The sequence below is a fragment of the Nyctereutes procyonoides genome, unplaced genomic scaffold (assembly GCF_905146905.1).
Source record: "Nyctereutes procyonoides isolate TBG_1078 unplaced genomic scaffold, NYPRO_anot_genome, whole genome shotgun sequence".
Taxonomy (NCBI): Eukaryota; Metazoa; Chordata; class Mammalia; order Carnivora; family Canidae; genus Nyctereutes; species Nyctereutes procyonoides.
The window spans coordinates 71,435,535-71,459,730 of record NW_026575135.1 but is presented as its reverse complement, the minus strand read 5'-3'; the positions used below and the strand labels follow the sequence as shown (position 1 = coordinate 71,459,730).

Genomic DNA, 24,196 nt, shown 5'->3' with positions numbered 1-24,196 from the left:
GGGGCACAATGGTGACACGGGCAGAATCTAAGTGAAGACTGTACAGATGTTCTCTGTACTATTTGTGTAGTTCTTCTCTAAGTTTTAAATTATATACAAATCAAAAATCAAAAAGAGAAAAAGAAAGGGAAAGTTTCCACACCTAAACTAATAAACTGGGAAGGCAACTTCCATGAATGGTTGGTAGGCAACTGTCAAATATCTCCATAGACTTGCACAACTACTTAAGGAAATGAGCAGCAAAGGTGTAACAATGATGGATAACAGGACAAGGCATAAACCTTTACAGCATTTTACTAAGAATGTTCAAGCTACTGTAGAAGACTATTTTCATTACAGAATAAATGCTTGTATAGTGGTTAGATAATTCTCTATAATCCAGCATTCCTAATAAAAAGAAGTCAATCTTAACTGCCGTTAAAAACAATCTGGGGGCAACTTGGGTGGCTCAGTCGGTTGAGTGTCTGACTCTTGATTTCAGTTCAGGTCATGATCCCAGGGTCATGGTGTTGAGCCCTGCATTGGGCTCTGCAGTTGACAGTCCGCTTGGGATTCTCTCTCTCCCTATCCCTCTCCCCTTCCCCCTGCTTGCCCCCCCCCCATATAAGTAAATCTTAAAACCCCAACAATCTGGTTTTTAATACATATACAGTATAAAGAAAACCAAATAAGGTCATTCTTTGACAACTAGAATAGAAAAAAGTCTGAGGCACTGTTTCGAATCCATCTTCAACAAAATAAGCGGATAGAGGTTAAGACTGCAGTGGTAGGACATCCTAAAAAAGGAGAAAACCTGAAGGTAAACTCTATTGTAAATCTGATCCTTTTTCAGTTTTACAAATGGTTTGCTGATGGTTACTCTGGCTATGAAACAGTGGCCTACCAGTATTATAGTACATTTGGGAAAAAAAGAAGTAATAATATTCCCTATGAAAGGTGTATTAAGTAGATCAAGTACATATATAGAACTGTCCAACGTAACAATGACTAAGAAGCATCTTCTCCTCTCCATCTCTCTGTGCAAAGCTTTTCTCTCCCTCTAAGCCAAAGTCCTCTCCAGGCAAGGCCCTGCTCCCCTGTGAACTGAGTAAAGCCATTAAAATGGAAATCACTGTTTTCTTAGAGACATTGATCTTTGGTTACTAGGACCTCATCCCAAGACCAAAGAGGTCAGCTAGAATCACTTGTAGACTGAAATGAAAAGGGTCCCCCATCCCAGGAGAGGCAGAAGAGCACTTCCACTCTGATGTTTAAACTCATGAAATCCATGGGTCAAAGTTTAATGTGATAAGACATCAGCATAACATGGCACATCTGATCAGGCTCTAACACCCAAAGGAATGACTGACAAGCCAGATTCAAGTTCTAACACACTCATAATTAATTTCTCTTCAAATAGCATGCCTCATTTCTTTCCAATAAATCAGGACTAAAGATAACATACAGGGTCTAAGCTCTTACTCTCTTTAAACAAATTGAATCACTACTAATATACCTTCTACAGGGTGTTCAAGGTAACTATTTTGAGTATAAAACTAGGATATTTATGAGCTTTCACGGTGTACTTAAATTGGAATGACCACCCACTACTCTTAAAGGCTTTCCTTAAAATAAGAGTTAGTAAAGGTGGCTCATGAAATTAAGCCATTTTGCTTTTTCGAGGTTAGTGCACAAGAGAATAGATTACTGAGTAAAGTACTACAAAGTTTAACATCAGTCTCTCAACAAACAAGTGCTGAAGGCCTTAAGATGTGCACAGGACTTGGAGCCCAACTCCTACCTGCCTCCCAGGGCTTCCAGTCTAGTTGGCAAGACACGACCTAAGTAGTACCACTATGCGCTAAAAATAAATAGCACAGCCAATACCTTTTCTTTTTTAAGATTTTATTTATTTGTTCATGAGACACAAAGAGAGACAAAGACATAGGCAAAGGAGAAGCAGGCTCCCTGCGGGGAGCTGGATGCAGGACTCAATCCCAGGATCCCAGGACCACAACCTGAAAGGCAGATGCTCTCAACCACTGAGCCACCCAGGTGCCATCCAAACCATACGTTGTTTTCTACATGTTTTCACAAAGAAGACTCCGGTCAGAAACTCACTTTAAAGAAGAGGAAGATGAGCTGAAGGATGGCAGGATTCTGAAAGGGGAGAAGGGTCCTGCAGGCAGCAGCCTTTCTGTTTATGAAATATTTTCACATCGGCACTCTTCTGAGTCTTACAAGAACCCCGGAGGATAAGAAGCTAAACAACACCCACAGTTTACAGATGGAAAAAGTGAGGTTCAGAAGGCTGGACTAGTCCATATGATAAGCAGTGAAGTGTCCAGCAGCCCAGTGGAGGAGAGAATAAGGAAAAGAATTCAACCAGAGCATAGGACCTGTGGGGACACAGCATTTAGAGAGGAAAAAAAGACAAGACTTGCACTGCAACAGCCTAGGTGAGAGGCAATAAAGACACAAATTTAAAAACCACACAGAAACTAGATTAGTAACACTTGTTTTAAACTTTAAATCACCATGAAAACCACCACCACCAAAAAAAAAAAACAAAATAAAACCTTACTGTCATTCTTTTACAGGTCGGTTTCTGGGAGGTAAACCTCTAACCAACGAATTCTCTAACACCAGAGATCTTAAAGAGGCTTATAAATTAAAACGGGCATTGTCAACGATGTTGCTGGAATCACAAGTTCACGCATTCCTGATTGCCTAAATAAGCAATACTTTTTTGCAACTCGATAAGCAGTATTATGCCTTTTACAACGACTGCCCCCGATTTGCGGGTTTTTCCGTTCAGAACAGTTTGATTTGGACAACTGCGGGTCGACTGACTTCCATATGTAAGCCCGGACTCTTCCAAGGGCAAGGACCTTATAAACATCCGCACAGTAAGGAAGCCACTATCAGAGGCAACTCTGTGCCCGTCTGGTCCCCCCAAAGGAGCCATCAAAAGTCCGGAATCCAGCCTGGAAGAAGCACCTTCCCACAGTAAATGCCGCAGTGCCATTTCCCGCTGCTGACAACTGCTCAGTCCCTGCCATGTCAGCCTCCCCCGAGCCGGAGCAGAGGAGCTGAGGGCTCCCGGGAAGCCTCCAGGCGGCCGGGCGGCGGCAGGGGCAGCGCCTCCCGGACAGGGGCTGCTCCCCAAGCCCTACTCACCGCGACCGGGCGGCCGTGCTCGGGGCCGTCGGCGGCGTCGAGGCGCGGGGCCGGGGTCGGCACGGCGGGCGCTGGGGCGGCGGCGGCGGCGGCGGCGGGCGGCGGGGCCGGGGCGGCGGCCGGGCTGGGGCCGGGGCCGGGGCCGGGGCCGGGGCCGGGGCGGGCGGCTGCCGGTGCTTGCCGGCGCGCTTGGCTTTGGCCTGGATGCAGCGCTGGTGCAGAGCGAAAGTGTGCTGGCGCTCGAGCTCCAGGCGCTCGGGCGACACGGCCTCGTAGCGGGCCTCGCAGGTGCTGTGGTGGCGCCGGCACAGCTCGATGCGCCGGCGGAGGCGCTCCATGACCGCGCTGTGCCGCGGCAGCGCAAACTCCGCCATGGGGCAGGTGGGCAGCACCATGGGCCGCGGGCTGCGCTGACCGGGCCCGGGGCGGGCCTGTCGGGGCCGGCTGGCACTGCGGGTTCCGCACCTCGCCGGCGGCCCGGCCGCCTCACGGTCGCGCCATGGCCCCGCACAGTGCGGAGCGGGCTCGCGCGCGGCGGCGGGTCTTCGTCGGGCCCCGCTTGGCCCGACCCGGGCCGGCGCTAGCTGCCCACCTCAGGCTTCGGCCTGTCCCGGCCGCCCCGGCCCCATTGTTTTCCGCGCCGCCGCCGCCGCCATCTTAAAATTGTTTTCAGGGCTCTCGGAAGAGGGCGGGGCCCCGGCAGACGACCCCGACGTCACGGCTGACAGACAGGCACCGCGGCCAATCGGCAGGGAGAGCGGGCCGCCGGAGGGCGGGGGCGACACGCAAAGGGGCGAGCTGGGGCTCCCGAGCGGAGTTTAAAAGGAACTCTCAAGTGAGGGGCGGAGGGAAGCCCCTGGGCGGGCCTCGGAGCGTGGCGAGGGGCCAAGTATGACCGACAGGAGCCGGTCCTCCACGCCACCCCTCGCCGGCAGGCCCTTCCGGGCCCGTGGAGCGACGGGGCAGTGCGCGCCGCGTAGCTGCCGGACCGAGACGCTCGCCTGGCACCTCCGCGCTTCACCATTTTCCTCCCCTGTACCCTCTTACAGTTGTTTTCACAAACTGGAAAGGAGCCGTGCTTTTTTCAGCGTCAGCTGTTTTCCGACCGCATTCCTTACATCCGGCCTCATAATTGATCGGAATTGTCCATGAGTGAGCTTTAAGAGGTTTTTCTCTTGCACCATTCTGAATCACTGGGGCTGTCAGTTTCCACTTAATGTAAAAAGCAGCAGCCCCAGCAGACGGGAAGAGGAGGGTGTGAAGAAGAGTTAGCTCCCTTGGTGGTGGTGGTGGGGGGGTGAACTGTAAAGGATAGTGCTTCAGCCAAAAAACAGGGAGCCTGGCCTGACATTTAAGGATGGTGACTTAGGTAAAACTTAGTCATTCAACAAAATCCAAACAGAGACTATTACGTTCTAGCGTTATAACCAGCAGGCCTCGGGGGTGGGGGACTTGGGGAAAAAACAAGCAATGACTCAGTACCCAAACTAGGTACCTAAGCCTGCGTTGGCCCGAGAGAGACTAGAAAGGTCAAGGTCACCCAGGAGGTGTCAGGAGGCTGCACAGGACAGTCACTACCAAAAGCTCAGACATTTGTTACAGTAACTTTTTACCAGGGCCCACCAAAATGTTTTATTTTAAAATCAGAAGGAAAAAAAATGAGTTCTTACTCAAGTAGTATTTGTTTTTATACAAATGCAGAAAAAAAAGGGGGGGGGAGGGCGAAGGCAAAAGGGCCTAGAGCTCAGGAAGGCCACATCAATGATTCTTTTTTTCCAGCCTACCAACATGTATTTTACATTAGAATTAAACTATTTTCTAATAGGTGAGATAACAGTGACTAAGAGTACTACACTCCGCTCTCTTCTGGTAAGCAATCCAAAAGCCTAAAAGCACTTAATTTTAAGTTTTGGCCTAACTTTCAAAAACATCCTTGAAATACGCAAGTAAGCACAGATAAGAGTCTGATTCTGAACATTCTCTAATAAAATTTTAAAAGTTCAAAAAAAATTTAAAAGTTCAATGGCTCTCATATGTCTTAAAGAATATTATCTACAGATTACTGCCTCCCCACCCTGCTTTCTGAGCTGCTATCCCTATTTAACCATAGAAACTACTGACCCCCAATTCAGCAGCAAAAAGGCAAAAATCTACACTGAATTGACTGGATCGAATCCACATGGTGACATTAAGTAATTACTCAACCGTCCGCATTTTCTGCAATAAAACACCTGAATTGAAAATTACCATGAAGAACGTCAGTCAAAAGCAGACACTTAACATAGGGCTTTAATATAATAACATTTGGTGATGTGACAATCTGAGAAAAATGGAGAGTATTTTGTGGATAAGAGGAACTGAGGAACACAATCTGATGGAGTGGGCATTTTACAACACTGTGACAGACACCCAGCACGTCAAACTATAATGTAAGTGCATTTTAAGAGCTAAACACTGCTGGTCATTCATTAATGTATCAGACATTTAATTGGAAGGGCTGCACCTTTGACATGGTGAAAAAGAGAACCAAGGAAGGACTTTTGTTTCTTTCTTTCTTTGGTGATGAACTGCTAAATAATTCTGGAAAGGCAAATGAACACTAATTTATACTCGTCATTCCACAGCTCAACTGAAGAAACTGTTAGATGAAACATGAGATGGAACATCAATGGACAGTGAGGAAGGCAGGTTTCTGGAAATATAATAATCCCACACATTTGCATCAAGGAGAAACCTGCAGACATATTTTTAGGTCTTGCTAAGTAACTGTTTATTTGCACTCAATACATTTGGGAAAGTCTGCTACATAGCTAAGGTCACTGTGACCACAGAACAACAGATGAAAAGAATAAAGCACTGAACAGCAAGAAAAATTCATCCCACCTTCATAAGAATTTCAGTGAACCAGTAAAAAATTGAAGATAAACAAAATAAACAGATACAGCCTTCATCTTTTTATGAATATACTTCCTCCCCAAATCTCCCCAATATAAACACTTTGGAGTGTTTATATATTCAGTGCAAGAAACAGTATCATCGGTACATCTGAAACGCCTCTGAAGAAAGAATAAAGCTAAAACAATTCTGAATACATTTCAGTGTGGTGTAATAATGATATTACACTAAAGTGATGGGGGAGAGGCTCTGATAGCACCCATCTGCATTCCACATGAAAAAAAAAAATCTAAGATCACATCTTAAAAGAATTCTACAAGCCACATACCCCCCCCAAAATTTTTTAACAGGACTGCTTTATCATGTAATTTAAGACACAAATGTTACATGAACTGCAAATGAAGACTTAAAAAGTTTAGCAGCTAAAAAAAAAAATAATTCAGAATTCATGCTGTTATGCCACTCCTCCAAAAATACTTTAAGCCTGTGTTCAATTACAGATTCTGAATTGGCTCACCTCTGGCTGAGACTTTTCAAGTCTTGACACAGAGCAAAAGAAATGGATAAAAATGAAAGACAGTATCCTATCCTGTACTTTGACCCTGGAAAGGTGTGGGTCTGCTTAAAGAAGGAAGAAACATACACTTAATCACAATAAAGCTTAACACTATGCGGAGCTTATAATCATTTTCAGTGACGGACTGCAAGCTGCGCTGTGAAGAAAATGCATAGCAGAGGAGAAAGCTGGGGATCTAGGACAACTGGGAAGGAGACAGTGTCAACACAGTGGAGGAAGTGATGAAAACATCTGCGTCTGCTTGGGAGCTCCCATGCCCTAGGAGCATTCCTCAAACAGCCACCTGCTCCGGAAGGCTGGAGCCCAGACACTCCCAGTTGTGGAAGCATGACTGCCCGAATGCCACATCATACCACCTCCTCAACGGACTGCAGAGCCGTCTGGAAACAGAGCTGCTACCAAGGGCAACAGAACACACGCACTGTATGGTCTAACCAACACCAAGAGGAAAAGTTTCTTCTTTCTGTATGTCTATTTTTAATACAACTGAAACAGAACCTTTTATAATTTGGGCTTCCATCCAGTCCATCTCCTCATTTTTCTTAGGAGGAACTGGGTGATGGAAGCAAGCAAAACAAGATTATAACCACAAACGACTGCACTTTAAACAATGATTATCAATTTTAAGGGACAGAGAACACTTGAATGTTTCATAATACCAAACTTTAAAATTTGGTTATAGAAACTGCAATTCATCCCCCAAACATTTCTAAAGGTTGGTGTTATTTCTGCATGGACAGATTAATATATTAAATTAAGCCAAGATTTTAAAGACTGGCAAAGTTCTATCACTCTATTTTAAAAAACAAAGATGTTTAAAAACAAAACAAAACAAAAAATACAAGTTAGTTGCTTCATGTTACATTTCACAACTATTAATGTTATATGCCTTCTTTCTACAGAAACAGGGTCCTTTATTTCACAACAGCAATTATTTACTGCTTAGATGTTTAAAATTACACAGGCTAGTGTTCGACTGGAACCTGTTGATGGTAATGTCTGGAGGTTTTCTGAGTTCAACCTAAGGTGTGCCAGGTCCTCTCCCAGGACCATGCTTGCAGGGGAAGGGGAGGAGGGAGAGGAAATCACAGATCAAGTTCTTAAAATTGTTTCACTCTCTTCGTGGCTTTCTGTTTCTTGGTGATCTGTTCAAAATTTCATCCTCCTGTTGGTTGAAAAAATAAGAAATTCACTATAATTAGCATGCTTTAAACACGTAAAACTTCAACAAGTTTTCAAGATCAGCCAGGCTGAGGGTGAGCCATCTAAGGAAAAAAAAAGAGAACAAAAATAATTAGAAGAAAATGCACCAAAAATAACGGTTGTCTTGGAGGTGGTAGGGTTATGTGTGCTCTAATTTAGTCTGTATTGTTTTCTGTAAACATGCACTTTCCTCAATCTAACCCAAAAACGTTTTCTTTAAAAAGGACCAGATGCTCAATCCTGAATAACCTAACCTACTGGCCTGTGGGCACATTAGCTTTGTTTTGAGGCTGAGAAAACTAGGATCTAAGGGGATGGAAGACTATCCAGCAGAGTCCCACATAACACTCAAGACTACAAGCCCACAGCTCCTCCTACTCAATGTAGCAACTTCTTATTTTGTGAGAAAGACTGAGGAATATAATATTTATGCATGACACTGGCCCCTACCTGAAAGAAGTACATCTAGCTGAAACTCTACATTGTAGCTGAGACTGAATATAGCCATAGGAAATATAAACACCATTGACCTTTATCAATGCTGGGGCAGCTGTAGAAGCTGGAATGGCAATTGGGTAGGGTTTTCCAGGGAAGAGCAGACCGAAACAAAGTAGTGCTTAGAAAAGGACTTCAAGAAAGGTGTAGATTATTCTCTTTCCCTCACAGTCCTATGGACCTAGAAGGCCAATGAGTTCTCATCCTCTCCTCTCCTATCACTCTGCTCCGAGCCACCATATCTTTCCTGCATTATCACAGCAGCCTCCTAACAAGTCTCGTTGATTCTCCCTGGTCTGCAGAAAACACAGCAGCCAGTGTAATCAGATCCTGTCACTCCTGTGCCCCAAAGCCTGCAATGGCTGCCCATTTCATGAGGAGGAGAAGCCAAGCCCACACCATGGCCTCAGAGACCCTCCCTAATCTGGAGCCTTCCTCGACCTCCTTTTCTCCATCCCCTTCTCTACTGGCCAGACTGGTCTTCTAGACTACTACTTCAGACCCCTGTCCTGGCCATTCTCAGTGCCAGGATTATTCCTCTTATGGACATCTCCATGGCAAAGTCCTTTTCTCTCTTCAACAAAGCCCACCATCTCAAACGTTGCAACCCATCTCACTTCCCATACTTCCAGTATCTTTTCCTGTCCTACTTTCATTTTTCAGGACCTATCGCCTCCTAACACACTGATACTCATTTACTACTTCCTTATAACGCCTACTGCTTATTGTCTCTTTCCTCCCCTTGGAATTTATGCTCCCCAAAGGAAGGGTATCTTTGTCTTGTTCACTGACAATGTGTGGCACATGATGGGCACTCCATAAATACTAGTTAAATGAACAAATCCATGAGCAACAGGGACAAAAATTTCAGAATACAATGAAATCATTGTTCAAGAAATACTTCTCACCCCACCCCCCAACCACTAGACCACCAGGGAAGGAAATATATTTTTTCAGGGCACAGTGAGGAGAGAGAGAGAGGGGGGAGACAGACGTGTTGAATAATAACCTGAAGTTACCATCTCCACAAACATTTGATTGGTTTTTCCCTGAAACCTTCTGCTTATTCCAGAAAACATCTGCAGCACAGAAAAATGCTTCTGAGATTCAAACGTAGTTTAAAATTATCCAAGGATACGTGTACCTGTATTGCTAAGAATTCCACTTCTACAAAATTAATTCTAGCAGGCTTTTTTTAACTGCCACGGCCAATGAAAATGACCCTAGGAAAATACGCCCCTACTTAAATGCACCTTTGAGCTGCTTGAGCTAGAAAACATTACTTCCCCTTTCTATTACCTCTGCCTTAGGTTTCCTATCGTCCTCCTCTTGACTGGCAGTGCCGCCATCTTCTTCAGCATCACTTTTTTGCTTCTCTTCTGAGACAGAAATCAAAAGTACAACCAACTGAGCAAAACATTGTACTTGTTTTTGATAATCAGACCATCTGCATTAGAACACACCTCTGAGAGTCTAGGGCAATCTTTATTGTAACTTGCTTCTGAGTCTTAAACACCTCTGGGCCATGGCTTAAAACAGATATTCTGGGGTCTACTTCTTACCAAGTTTTTCTTCGCCCTCCTCCTCCTCATCGCCCTTGTCCTTTTCCTCTTCCTTTTCTTCTTCCTCCTCCTTCACATCTGGCTGAGGAGCGTCTGTCTTCTTATACTCCACAGGACTTGACTGTTTCTGGAATATTCCCCCAAAGTGCAAACATTTTGTTCACATTTTTAGGTACTACATTGTAATTACGGAATGCCTATAAGCAAAGTTCTGTACAAGGCCATATACTAGCGTAGATAAATAAAAATGTCAAGACAGGATTTCTGCCCCAAAAACTTTCTCTTTAGTAAGCATATGTGTGTTTCAAAGGCAGAAGAAACAGAACAAAGGAGTTAGGCAGGAACATGCAGATATAAACAGCCAGGATGACCGAGGCACAGACACACAGAATAGTGGTGGGGGAGAAAGCTGAAAAAGGAACTTTGGGAATCATGTTACAAAACATACTGAATGCAAGGTGAACATAATCCTCACTTAATAGGAGAGTGCCTAAACAAAATTTTCTTCCCTGGTTTTCAGATTGTATACAACAGAGACTAAATAAGAAAAACAAAAATAAGGCTGGATTATCCCCACATGTATTTTTGTGGGGAGGACAGGGATGCTGAAGGAAGAATGAATAATGAAAAACATCAAAGACCGAATTATAAAGTGCCCCTATGACAGGAGGAAAAGCTGGTTTGGGCCCAGATGGCTGGTTTTGTATCTAAGTTGTTGGATTTTTTTGTTTTGTTTTCCAGAAAGCTGCTACCAAATATTAGGAAGAGTAATACAGCAGGCTTAAATACTACTAGAAACCGAAGAGCTGTAAATCCTACTCCCATCTGGGCACAATAAATGGCCACTGAGAGCAGTGAATGAGGTTTCAGATGTGGCCCAGTCATTACTAAGAAAACCTCTGGCAATAGATCTTAGTTATACTAATATAACAGAAAAACCCATACCTTTCCAGAGCAGCAGAAGAGGATAACAAGAAACACGGGCAGAGCTACGGTCAAAACGTAGACCACCCAGAGCCACGGGCGCTCCTCAGCTGCCTCAATCATCTGCCCCACTACACCTGGCTGAAAAACAGGACAGGACAGACTTCAGGTCTTTGGTTTTGACACCAAATGTAGTCTGCACTATTCCACTGTTCAATTTCCACATGGCACTGCTCAGGCTCCTCCTTTGTCAAAAAGTTCAAGCCAACATATTCATACAACATAAAAAGGAAGTAAGAGAAAAGTCTCTCTTCCCCCTACCCCCACTCTTCTTATCAAGGTGATTTCCCTTTCACAGATCTGAGAGCAGGTTTCTTAATTGCCTGCTAGAGGCCCCCTTAACCTCAGGGCCAGTGAATGAAGAATTTCTTGATCTCAGTGTCTCCAGCTCTCTGACTCACAGCTCTGATATGTGGCCAATTGTGTGAAAACTGCACGTATTGGTAAGCCAAGACTCAACATTTAAGAATACATTAAAATATCCTAAGTGGCAAATTTTGTTAAATATATTTTAGCATGTTAATTAAAAAACAAAACAAAAACAAAAAAACCCCTACATACAACACTAAATAGGAGAGCTAAATCCACTACATTAGACTAATGAAATAATGTCCAAACACCCAGTATTTTGTCTTTAGCAGGCATCTGGTCATGCATCTTATGCTTATATTCTCAAATAAAGGAAAAGATAAATGCTAGGAAGAGGGCCTGCCACAAAAGGAACAATTTGTCACCCGCAATATCAGTCACAAATGCCTAAGAAGAAGTAAGCACAAACCTCGGCAGCCCCATCAGCTGCTTTCTTCAGACCCCATCCATCATTGGCCCAATCATCAACTACTCTTCGATCCCCGCACACAATAAAGTTGTCAAAAAAAATGTCTGAGGTCATAGACCACAGTTCCAAACCAATAGCACTAAAAGGAGTCATTTTGAAAGGTTCCAGATCTTCAAAGAAATCCGGATTTGGTATCTTCCGGGGTTTCCAGATTCCCTGGAGAAAAAAAAAAAAAAAAACATATTTCCAAAAATCATTTCAGTTAATGAACAACACAAATGTATGATCAATCTAAGTAAGAATTAAGATGAATCCTGCATGACCAATGAAAGCACATCCTGACTTTGTAAATGTTACTGAGTACTAGGGAGAAAATGATGAAGATGTCTGGACTCCTAACTACTTTCAATTTCTAACCTCAGCAATGACCTTGACCCAAACCCACACCTCACTCTGCTGGGCACATTCCAACAGACTCTTATCAACAAACAGCCTTGAACAAGTACAGACTTGCTCAGTGGCGATTTGCAATGTACATGACCTTCAACCAGCAACTGTACTTCTTGATAACTAGCTAGAGGAATAGTTACCACATATACCCAGACATGCACAAGGGTGATCACTGCAGCAATGACTCTCAAATAAAAAATGGAATCCACCCAAATGGCTATCCATAGAACAGCTAAAGGGCGGTTTTAATTAAAAGGCAATTTTTATTTATCTTATTGCTTGACTGCACAACCAAAAATACACTTACAAACAGAAAAGCATACAGTAGTGTATGCACAGAGACACAACTGATATTCACATTTTAAAGGGGGACAGGAGGGATCCCTGGGTGGCGCAGCAGTTTGGCGCCTGCCTTTGGCCCAGGGTGCGATCCTGGAGACCCAGGATCGAATCCCACATCGGGCTCCCGGTGCATGGAGCCTGCTTCTCCCTCTGCCTGTGTCTCTGCCTCTCTCTCTCTCTCTCCCTCTGTGACTATCATAAATAAATAAAAAAAATTAAAAAAAAAAATAAAGGGGGACAGGAATGCCTGGGTGGCTCAGTTGGTTGAGCATATGACTCTTGATTTTGGGCTAAGGTTATAATCTCAGGGCCTTCAGATGAGCCTCATATCAGGCTCCATGCTCAGAGAGAAGTAGGTTTAACACTCTTCCTCTCCCCCTCACACATACACACTCTTTCTGCTTCTGAAATAAACATTTAAAAAAAAATAAGATAAAGGGGGACAAAGTGGAAATTAATGATGACTAATCATTTGACTAGGACAGAAATCCAAGAGACCAGGGTCTGAGTGCTTACATCTGCAGCAAAGTTGCAGCATTCTAACATCACCATCTGTATTCCTAGAGTTTCATCTGCACGTCACAGCCTTTTTTTACAGAGATATTGAGTGAAGTACTGAGCAGACTTGTGGTTAGGGAGCCCCGTCCCGTCTCCACACTCTAGCCACCCTAACCCACGGGTCACCAGTTTGGATCCAGAGGCTGCAACACTCCTACCACATGACAGCAGGGTGCCCAAATCCCAAGCTTTCCATTTTTCTTTTCTGTTTTTGTTTTTGTTTTTTTAAGATTTTATTTATTCATGAGACACAGAGAGAGAGAAGCAGAGACACAGGCAGAGGGAGAAGCAGGCTCCATGCAGGGAGCCCAAAGCAGGACTTAATCCAGGGACTCCAGGATCATGCCCTGGGCCGAAGGCAGGCACCAAACCACTGAGCCACCCAGGGATCCCTCTTTTCTGTTTTTAAACGCAAGTTACAAAGCAATTAGGAAAGCTCTTTCCAGTCCCTAGGTTTATTTTTTCAATACTTAACATATAAGCTCCCTCTGGATTCTGAAGTTTTTGTGTGTGTGTGTGTGTGTGTGTGTGTGTTTTAATAGACTCCACGCGCAGCATGGAGCTCAATGTGGGGCTTGAACTCATGACCCTGACTCTTGAGACCTGAGCTGAGATCAAGAGCTGGAATCTCAACTGACTGAGCCACCTAGGCACCCTTGAAGTTTGTTTTTAATTCATTAGTTTGAATACAGGATCAACCATGCAGCCTCACTATAGACAAAACTTCTATCCAAACAGATCAGTGAGGCAACCCAACCATCAAAAGGCACAAACCTGGTAGTTAGGATTGTCAATCATGGGAGGCTTCCATTTGCCCTTATAATTAGGGTTGTCAATCATAGGTCGCTGCCAGACACCACACCCAGGAGCCGACTCACACTTAGGGTTGGCGATCTGAGGAGCCTCCCATTCTCCATCCATATCTTCATCCCTGTGGAGATACAAATTACAAGTAGATTCTGTGATACAGGACTAGGACGGCCATGGCAGGACTCCCCTAAAACCCTGCAGTAATGTTTTCAGTGTCATACTGTGACACTAGAGTATCATCTTGTTCCTGCATTTCCAGTAACAAGGGTTTTTCATGACAGATGCATTAAAGACAAACAGGTAATTAAATGTGTTGAGCTCTACACACTTAAGTTGGACATGGCTATATTTAATCATTAACTTTTACTACAATAAAAAAGCAGGTTAATTTAAAAGCTCTTACCAATCCTCTGGCTTCTCTGCATCTGGATCAGGTACATATTCGGGTTCATCATCTAACCAGCCATCAGGCTTTGTAGCTTCTTCATCTGGAATCTTAGCAGGGGCATCTTCATCCCTTAAACACAAAAGAAAAAGCTAGTTATGACAACACTGACCAAGAATAACAATGTGATCCCACTTTGTGAATCTGAAACAGGGCAACCTGAAAATATTTAAGTCATGCTTAATCAAAATCTATAATAATTCCTTCTAGAAAATAGAATAGAATAATTCATCCATCTGGTAATGGTCTAACATTCGGAATACATAGCAAGCTCTTACAATTCAATAAGAAAGACAACCCAACTTAAACACTGGCAAAGGATGTGAACAGACATTTCTCCAAAGATTAAAAAATGGCTAATAAGCACATGAAGTGATGTTTAACACATCGTTAGTTATCAGGGAAATGCAAATCAAAGCCACAATAAGATATCATTTCATAGCCACTAGGATGGCTGTAAGAAAAATGACTGATAAAAACAAATGTTCGCAAGGATGTGGAGAAACCAGAACTCTCATGATATCACTAGTGGGAACATAAAACAGTATAGCCACTTTGGAAAAGTTTGGCAGTTCCTCAAAAAGTTAAACAGAGTTATCATATCACCCAGCAATTCCACTCCAAGAGCAATAAAAATGTAGAACTACCCAAAAACCTGTAATGAGTATTCATAGCAGCATTATTTATAGCCACTGTCAAAACAGGGAAACAACCTAAATGTCAGTCAACTGAGGAACGGATAAAGTGTGGCAGTACTATGTGCTTAGAAAAAAGAATAAAGTATCGACAACCCATGGAGACAGAAAAATTAGTGATTGCCAAGACGGAGGGGGAACAGGAAGTAACTGCTTAATGAGTATGGATTTCTTTTTGGGTGATACAATTGTTCTGGAATTAGTGGTGATGGCTGCACAATACTGTGCATATACTAAACTGCTGAATTGTACCAATTAAGAGGGTGGATTTTAGTATGTGAATTTTAACTCCAACAATTACTCTTAAAATAAAAGCTCATCGAGAAGTACCTAATTTCAAAGTTTTATGCAGTTACTGTGAAACAGTGCCACTTTACTGGTAAGCAAAAACATCTTCTATCCTTCGTCAGGATTATGCTTCTTTTTGAACCATGCTTGTTTTAAATTAACTGCATGAGGTCTTAACATTCAGCGGGACACTCCCACCCCCAAAATAAAACAGCCAGTTAAAGAGTATGATACTGAAATAGGCTGAGTCCAGATCTATGTTCACAAATACACAAATAAATTCAACGTTTACACTAGTGCAGCATAAAAGTTCAGGAACACGTATTCTTGAGGAAGGAAAAACATCAGCTAGAATTTATTCTTTTCTTCACTTCCTGACATTTCTGAGAGTCATTGTATAGGAGTTCAAACATGTCCATAAACAAAAGTACAACCCTGACTACTTTCACATTTCATTACTCTCCAATTTGTACCCTACAAGAAAGGCTACACAGTATATTTTCAAGTTCACTCACACATGTCAAGCTCACTCCTCCTCCTTTTGCAAACATTGTTCCTCCTCAACTGGGAATACCAATTCCCATATTCACTATTTGGTTAACTCCTATCCCATTTCCAAGTCTCAGTTTGACTTGCCCTGCTCGAAGAAACCACCCCTGGATCAGGTACACCTGGTGCTCTGATCATTTACTAATACCTACTATTAAATTACTCACCACACGCATGCCTGTCTCACAAATGGTCTGGGAGCCATGTGGGCAGCTGGTATTGTTGTGATTTTGTATTCCAATGCCCAATACAGAAGAGATATGTCTTGAGTATAATTTAAATGGGAAAAATATTATTTTTCATATTGAAAATTAAAATTTCAAGACTTTCAGGGGTGTCTAGATAGCTCAGATCATGATCTCTCAGGGTCCTGGGATAGAGACCCGTTTAGGTTCTCTGCTCAGTGAAAAGTCTGCTTCTACCTCCCCCTCCTCTCCTCCCCCCTCCACTACTGCATGCACACATACTCTCTCAAATAAATATAATCTTAAAAAAAAAAAATCAAGACTTTTAAATATGAGTTCATAGAAGCAGTGGAAGGGCCAGGCCAAAAGAGGTTCTGCTACAAACCAACCATGTTACCACAGGCAAACTCTATCATCAATTTCAGCATTTTGTGGCTTATGAAATGGTGTTAGGCAATCCAGATAACCACTATGGCCCCTTTTCAGCTATAGTGGGCTCCATTTTTCCTACCATTTAGACAACATCATAAATTATTTAAACTATGAGATCTTAGCCAACATTCAGTTGTTTAAGCCATATGGAAGATACGAAATGCTGCACGGCAAAGACTCACCAGTCATCTGGTTTGACAGCATCAGGATCTGGTATTTTTGGTCTTTCATCCCAATCCTCAGGCTTCTGGTCTTCTGGGTCCTCAATTTCACGTGAAGGATTTACAGGAGGAGTCATGTCATTTAGTAAATTTCCACTATTCACAATAGACTGGTCCACTAGTATTTCAAAACTATTATCTGGATTCAAGACTGAAAAAAATTAAAAGCAATTTTAAAAAATAAGTTAATTCCCCAAGCTCTCTACCACAGCAGATCATATTTCTAATAAAAAACCGGGCAGCCCAGGTGGCTCAGCGGTTTAGTGCCGCCTTCAGCCCAGGGTGTGATCCTGGAGACCCGGGACTGAGTCCCACATCAGTCTCCCTACATGGAGCCTGCTTCTTCCTCTGCCTATGTCTGTTCCTCTCTCCCTCTGTGTGTGTGTGTCTCTCATGAATAAACAAATAAAATCTTTAAAAACAAGAAAATGAAGCACAGAGTAATGACCTCAGGGTGCTAGAATAGGAACATGGTCTTGGAGCCTTAAGTAAGTTAACTCTCCTTCCTTATCTGTAAATCATAAGTGCTAGTTCCTCTGGATTTTTTTTTTTTTTAAGATTTTATTTACTTATTCATGAGAGAGAAAGAGAGGCAGAGAGAGAAGCAGGCTCCATGCAGGGAGCCCAACATGGGACTCAATCCCGAGTCTCTAGGACCACAACCTGGGCTGAAGGTGGCACTAAACCACTGAGCCACCCGGGCTACCCTGCTCTGGATTTTAAATTTTTTTTTTTTTTTTTTTTTTTTTTTTTTTTTTATGGTAGTCACACAGAGAGAGAAAGAGAGGCAGAGACACAGGCAGAGGGAGAAGCAGGCTCCATGCACCGGGAGCCCGACGTGGGATTCGATCCCAGGTCTCCAGGATCGCGCCCTGGGCCAAAGGCAGGCGCCAAACCGCTGCGCCACCCAGGGATCCCTGCTCTGGATTTTAAAACAAAAAAAAAATGATACATAAAATTTAAAGGTCAAGAGACTTCACTTAAAAAAAAAAAAGAGAGAGAGATTTCACTTACGGACATTAAACATATTAAAACACCAAACGTATATAAATTGAGACTTACTGTAAAGCCTGGATCCCACACCTAAATGTCTCATAGGCAACAGACTAGGTTCCAGCACATCCAGAATACTAGGGAAAGCAAGGAGTGCCTATGCACTGTTTTCAGTGATAATGAAGACCAGCAACATTATCAGTTATATATACTGTCACAGGGAGATTCTTAGACTTTTGTGAAGATGGCAGATAAAATATAGCATGTCCAACTTTTTTTGAAAGGTTTATCTGAGAGAAAGCGAGCTCACGTGCGCCCGTGAGCAGGGAGGGGGCAGAGGAGGAAAAACAGAATCCTCAAGCAGACTCCCCGCTGAATGCAGAGCCTGCCTGATACAGGGCTCAATCCCACCACCCAAAGATCATGCCCTGAGTCAACATCAAGAGCTCAACCGACTCTGCCACCCAGACACCTCTACTACATGCAACTTTATTTTTTTTTTAAATTTCTTATTTTTTATTTTTAAAATTTTTTTAAATTTTTTATTTATCTATGATAGTCACACACACACACAGAGAGAGAGGCAGATACACAGGCAGAGGGAGAAGCAGGCTCCATGCACCGGGAGCCTGACATGGGATTCGATCCCAGGTCTCCAGGATCACGCCCTGGGCCAAAGGCAGGCGCCAAACCGCTGCGCCACCCAGGGATCCCTACATGCAACTTTAAATAAGAAATTACACACACAGCCAAATACATAATACTTCAGATAATTTTAAATGTCTTTCGTCTTGCTTATTTCTAATTTTTGAATTCTTTTTTTTTAAAGTTTTTTTTTAATTTTTATTTATTTATGATAGTCACAGAGAGAGAAAGAGAGAGAGGCAGAGACATAGGCAGAGGGAGAAGCAGGCTCCATGCACCGGGAGCCCGATGTGGGATTCGATCCCGGGTCTCCAGGATCACGCCCTGGGCCAAAGGCAGGCGCCAAACTGCTGCGCCACCCAGGGATCCCTAATTTTTTAATTCTATACGAAGTAGGTATTTTTGTTATAAAGAAAAAAACATTGCTGTATTCTTTAGGAAAAGCGGCATGTCTGTATTTGCTCAAACCAGCAGGAAAAGCTTCACCTAAGTGAAGAACACATTCCAGGGGCCCCACAGTGGCTCGGTCAGTGAAGTGGCTGGCTCCTGGTTCCAGCTTGGGTCCTGGTCTCGAGCCCAACGCTCAGTGAAGAGTGTGCTTAAGGATCCCTATCTCATTCTCTCTCTCTCTCTGCCCTTCCTCCCACTCACATGGTCTCTCACTCTCTCAAAAAATAAACAAATAAATCTTTTAAAAATAGTAATAGATTAAAATAAAAAAACACATCCCAATGTCCAAATGATTAAACTCAACTGTCTAGATATTGGAGTAGCCAAAGTTCAATGGAAACATCATTTGAAAAAAAATGTACAAATATTTTTATTGTGTCCTATTATTTAACATGTCATCAATAAGACACAATGGGAGAAAAGGAGGGGAATCAACAAAGCTCTTTAGGCACATAAAAGCTTACTCTTCAAAACCTCAAACCCCACTTCTCAATTCAACCTATGGGAAAAGCAGCTTTTTTAGTGTTGAGAAATTAAGTTCTTGAGACATCTGGGTGGCTCAGTGGTTGAGCGTCTGCCTTTGGCTAAGGTCATGATCCCAGGATCCAGGGTTGAGTCCTGCATTAGGCTCCTTGCAGGGAGCCTGTTTCTCTGCCTATGTCTCATGAATAAATAAATAAAATCTTGAAAAAAAAAAAAAAACCTTAAAAAAAAAAAAGATACTAAGTTCTTTTCACCAGTAAGATATCAAGTCAACAAGGACTTAAGAATCTCTGTATCTGCAGGCCTGAGTCTTTTCTGGATGTATAAACTTTATTTTTTTTTTTTTAAATTTTTTTTTTTAATTTTTTATTTATTTATGATAGTCACACACAGAGAGAGAGAGAGGCAGAGAAACAAGCAGAGGGAGAAGCAGGCTGCATGCACCAGGAGCCTGATGTGGGATTCGATCCCGGGTCTCCAGGATCGGGCCCTGGGCCAAAGGCAGGCGCCAAACCGCTGCGCCACCCAGGGATCCCAGGATGTATAAACTTTAAATTAAATAGGTGATAAATGTATGCGCCAGAGTACCCCCAAATTACTATGTTTTCTTACTTAATGTATAAAGATGTGTTTTCTTGTCAGTAAAATAGGTCTTCAGATCTGCATCTGGCCTCTTAGCATGCTTTTCTTCATATACGCCTGTTTTGGGGTTTTTGTGGCGGAAGATGAAGTGCAGTTTATAGTCTTCTCCACATTTATCTGGACCAAACATAATCGTATAAGGGGTCTTGTCGTGGAACTGATCCTTCAGAAACAAGAATGAATTATTTTTAAGCGACTCAATCAAAAGTATTCAAAGGCAAACTCTCAAAGTGTGCTACTTCCTCTATTAAAGTTCCAAGTAAATTTTGGGGACCTTAAAGAAAAAGTTAATTCATTTATGAGGTTTATACAGATACTAGTGAAAGGAATAACCAGAAATTACCAGGAAACTTTACATGAGAATATATGAAAGTGCTTTAAAAAAAAAAAATCAGAGTATGCATGTTATTTAGCATCTTCTTTAGTTACTGCTTCTTGCATAAAACAAAGAAATAAATTTGCCAAAACTAAAAATTACACAGAACAGAAATCAGAGGTAAGACAAAATGGCTTTGAAATTCACATAAAAAAAAAAAAGATATTCACATTTTAAATAAAAAGCAAAAAAGTGTCAAAGTCAACGTTCCCAATCCTCTAAATATTTCAACAGCAGAAGAGGTCTTCATTTTCCCAAGTCTTACAAGATTTTCTTTCCTTTTCTCTAACATTCTTAAAAGACAACTGTGGGTGGCCACATAAGGAAACAGGAAGTACCTACCAGGTTGAGTTCGGGGGTTTTGGAAAGCAGTTTCACATAGGCACCACCACATTCTATTCCATTTTGGAAATTAACCTCATACCTGATTTCAAAGAGAAAAGCAGAAAACCATAAGGCATCTTGAAAAGTCAAATGTCTTTATTTACTTCTCTCTCCCCATCTTGGTCACATGTTTTATCACACAGGTCATACATTTATCCTTAAGAAAAATTCCATCTTCTATTGCTTTTGAAGACTTTTTTTTAAAAGTAATTTCTACACCCAACTGGGACTCAACTCACAACCCCAAGATCAAGTCTCATGCTTTGCCAACCCAGCCAGCCAGGCACCCTTCATCTTCTATTGCTTTTCAATGGTTACTCAACCACCCCCCAAACATAAGTAAAATAAAACAAAACCTTATGCAGATTCCCAGTATACACTCTTTATAAAATCCTGATCATCTGCTATCAGGAGAAAAATTAGCCAATCGTTTCAAAAGACTTTTGGGCAAGAAAAAAAATACTAGATTACAGGATGCTTAAATATATCCCAAACCCCACTACTGTAACATATAATTATTCTAATAATTTTTTAAAGTAGAGTAATAATTTCCTGAGATCTAGGATGTTTCTATCAAGCATACGTTTCACTCACTGAACAATGAGAGGCTTGGTATCAAACAGGAAGGGCTTGTTGAGTTTTGCAGAGATGGCATGATGCTTGGCCCGAGACATCAACACAAGCCCTTTATCACCTGGGAGCTTTGTTTCCTTCATTTCATCTACCTCCCACTTTCCTGCAAGACATCAGAAAAAATAATTCCACTCCCTAATTATACCTTTGAATAGCCCTTAAATGGGAACAAGCAAAACTCCAAGTTGTACACGTCTATCATACAGGCAAATTTTTAACCTATCCCACTTACCTATGAGAGTAGCCTATTAACCACACACACATGTGATGAGTTATAAGACCTGTAGCATATTCACTTCATCAATACTGACAAAGACCTTCCATTTCCAACAGACAGCAGCACCACTATCCTGTGGTGGAAAATAGTCAACATGTCTAATCCTATGAATACACAGCAAAGCTTCCAAGGAAAAATCTTAAATTGTATACATACTCCTTTCAAACCAGCCTTAAGAGATGCTATGGAAACCACATGTCAAGAAGCCTCAGTCTGCTATTCTACGTAAATCAAATGGAATTCTCACCATCATATTTGGCAATTTCATCATCAGTGTCATCCTTCTTGGCTTTTGATAAAATCCACCTGTAATTAAGACAAATCCCCAAATTAAGATTTAAATGATAGCTGGTCTGTAAAAAGAAAACAATGTAAATACTAACAAAAGCAGGATCTACCCAGCTCTTCTTAGCTTACTTAACCACTCTACTTTCAACTTTTAAATCTGCCACACAAACAGTAATACATAGTATTCAACTCACAAACCCATGAGTTTGTGAGATAAAAAAAAAAAAACAACTATCAAACCCATGAAATAATTCCACTGTTTTTTAAACATTTTATTTACTGAGAGAGAGCGCGAGCACACGTGTGAGCACATGAGTGGGAGGGAGGGAGAGACAGAATCTGAAGCAGACTCTGTACTGAGCATGGAGCCCAACGTGGGGCTCAATCCCATGACTGTGAGATCATGACCTGAACTGAAACCAAGAGTCAGACGCTTAACCAACTGAGCCACCCAGTCACCCTTCCACTTTTTTTAAGGCTCAAAAGAAAATAATTTCTCAGTTCGAAAGAACATATAGGGTCAATGGGTAAAGAGAAATGGAAATTAGACCCACATATTCTAAAAATTTTTCTAAATGGACATGTTCTAAATTCTCCTAAATAAGCACAAACAGTGGGGACATAAAATAGTTAAGGCTTTTTACTTTATAAAATCCTATCCAAAAAGGAATCCACCATCACATTTACATGAAGTATACCTCTAAGACAGTTTTCCCTAAGAAATGCTTACCCTGACAGAGTTCCTCTGTCAAAGGAATCAGCAAAATACACTTCCCCTGTTGGAACTGGAGCTTTATAGGTGACCTGTGTTAAATAAAAAAAATGACTCAAGAATTGAAATTTTCTTTTCTTTTTTCTTTTTTTTAAAGATTTATTTATTTATTTATTTATTTATTTATTTATTTATTTATTTATTTATTTATTTATTTATTTATGAGAGAGAGAGAGAGAGAGAGAGAGAGAGAGAGAGAGAGAGGCAGAGACACAGGAGGAGGGAGAAGCAGGCTCCATGCCGGGAGCCCGACATGGGACTCAATCCTGGGACTCTAGGATCGCACCCTGGGCCAAAGGCAGGCGCTAAACTGCTGAGCCACCCAGGGATCCCCAAGAATTGAAATTTTCAACACAATTCCCTTCTTAGTAGGATTTGCTTTAGATTATCCCAAATTTTTATAGCTGGCTCTTGATTCAATGTATATAATTCATCACTGACAATATGTAAGAAAGGCTGCTATTTTAGCTAACTTTTCTTAACCTTGGAAAAGGATCCAAATTTAACTTCATCCTTTGATTATCTCAAGAGGTAAAACAAATAGATTCAAAGACCACTTCATACCTTTGGAGATGTAGGAGCGCTGGTATCTGGTTTTGATTTGGAGTCTTCTACCTCTTCAATAACATCATCGAGGTCGTCCTCAATATCAATCATATCATCATCATGTCCTTCATGAGCCTGAACAACAGTAGTTCCAAGGACCAGTAACATACACAGCAGCCATTTCCCTTCCATGATCTACAAAGAAAAAAGTAAAATAAGTTAAATGTATTGTTTCTTTTTAAATATTCTGTAAAGATCACTGACCCCCCCCCCTTTTAAATATTTTATTTATTTATTTATTCATGAGACACACACAGAGAGAGAGGCAGAGACACAGGCAAAGGGAGAAGCAGGCCTCATGCAGGGAGCCCAATGTGGGACTCAATTCCAGGACTCCACGATCATGCCCTGGGCCAAAGGCAGGCACGCAACTGCTAAGCCACCCAGTGACCCCCACTGACCCCCTTCTAATTTAACATGAAAGCTTTCAGGAAGGGCACCTGGGTGGCTGGCTCGGGGCATGATCCTGGGCTCCTGGGATCAAGTCCCACGGCAGGCTCCCCCCATAGGGAGCCTGCTTCTGCCTATGTCTCTGACTCTCTGTGTCTCTCATGAATAAATAAAATCTTTAAAAATGTAAAAATAAAATAAATAAAATTAAGGCTTTCAAATCAGAGCTAAAAGAACTTTATTGTGACTATTTCATTTTACAAATAAGGAAAGTAAGCCCAGAAATAAGGGATTTTCTTAAAATCAGCTAGTTAAAAGAATGACTTTCAAGAAAATTTCAAAATGAAACTCAAAATGATTATCCCCATATAAATGTCACGTTCACTACCTAGATCCAGGGTGTCTGAATACTTCACACTAACTTCTTGGGCTTACAGAGTTTGAAGATGGACAAAAGCCTTTTTCATATACTAAATTACTATCTATAATGACATGGAAACAGAAGAGTTAAATAGCCTCACATTAATATAGATATTTTTACTGTTCAAAAATCATCTAGTTTAGATTTTTTTTTTTTTAGATTTTATTTGACAGAGCACAAACTGGGGGAGTGACAGTCAGAGGGAGAG

General features: G+C 42.0%; 2 protein-coding genes across 3 annotated transcripts in view; both read right to left on the bottom strand.

Annotated features, from left to right (window-relative positions):
• The window catches only part of MAML1 (mastermind like transcriptional coactivator 1), a 47,663-nt gene extending 43,837 nt beyond the window's left edge, over positions 1–3,826 (bottom strand). Inside the window, exons 1-2 of the mRNA XM_055302101.1 lie at positions 3,323–3,826; positions 3,160–3,248 (exon numbers count right to left, since the gene is read on the bottom strand). Of these exons, the coding sequence (XP_055158076.1) occupies positions 3,160–3,248; positions 3,323–3,554 (321 nt within the window). The 5' untranslated portion in view covers positions 3,555–3,826. The remainder of the gene's footprint in view (positions 1–3,159; positions 3,249–3,322) is intronic.
• Positions 3,827–5,430: 1,604 nt separating this feature from the next.
• CANX (calnexin) overlaps positions 5,431–24,196 on the bottom strand; it is a 33,539-nt gene continuing 14,773 nt past the window's right edge. For both annotated transcript variants that reach the window (XM_055302222.1, XM_055302223.1), the window contains 14 exons: positions 23,136–23,312; positions 22,530–22,603; positions 21,759–21,817; positions 21,196–21,337; positions 20,560–20,641; positions 19,812–20,004; positions 16,590–16,779; positions 14,217–14,330; positions 13,778–13,934; positions 11,654–11,869; positions 10,837–10,956; positions 9,892–10,018; positions 9,629–9,708; positions 5,431–7,796 (listed from right to left, as the gene is read on the bottom strand). In XM_055302222.1, the coding sequence (XP_055158197.1) occupies positions 7,743–7,796; positions 9,629–9,708; positions 9,892–10,018; positions 10,837–10,956; positions 11,654–11,869; positions 13,778–13,934; positions 14,217–14,330; positions 16,590–16,779; positions 19,812–20,004; positions 20,560–20,641; positions 21,196–21,337; positions 21,759–21,817; positions 22,530–22,603; positions 23,136–23,309 (1,782 nt within the window). In that variant the 5' untranslated portion in view covers positions 23,310–23,312 and the 3' untranslated portion in view covers positions 5,431–7,742. The remainder of the gene's footprint in view (positions 7,797–9,628; positions 9,709–9,891; positions 10,019–10,836; positions 10,957–11,653; positions 11,870–13,777; positions 13,935–14,216; positions 14,331–16,589; positions 16,780–19,811; positions 20,005–20,559; positions 20,642–21,195; positions 21,338–21,758; positions 21,818–22,529; positions 22,604–23,135; positions 23,313–24,196) is intronic.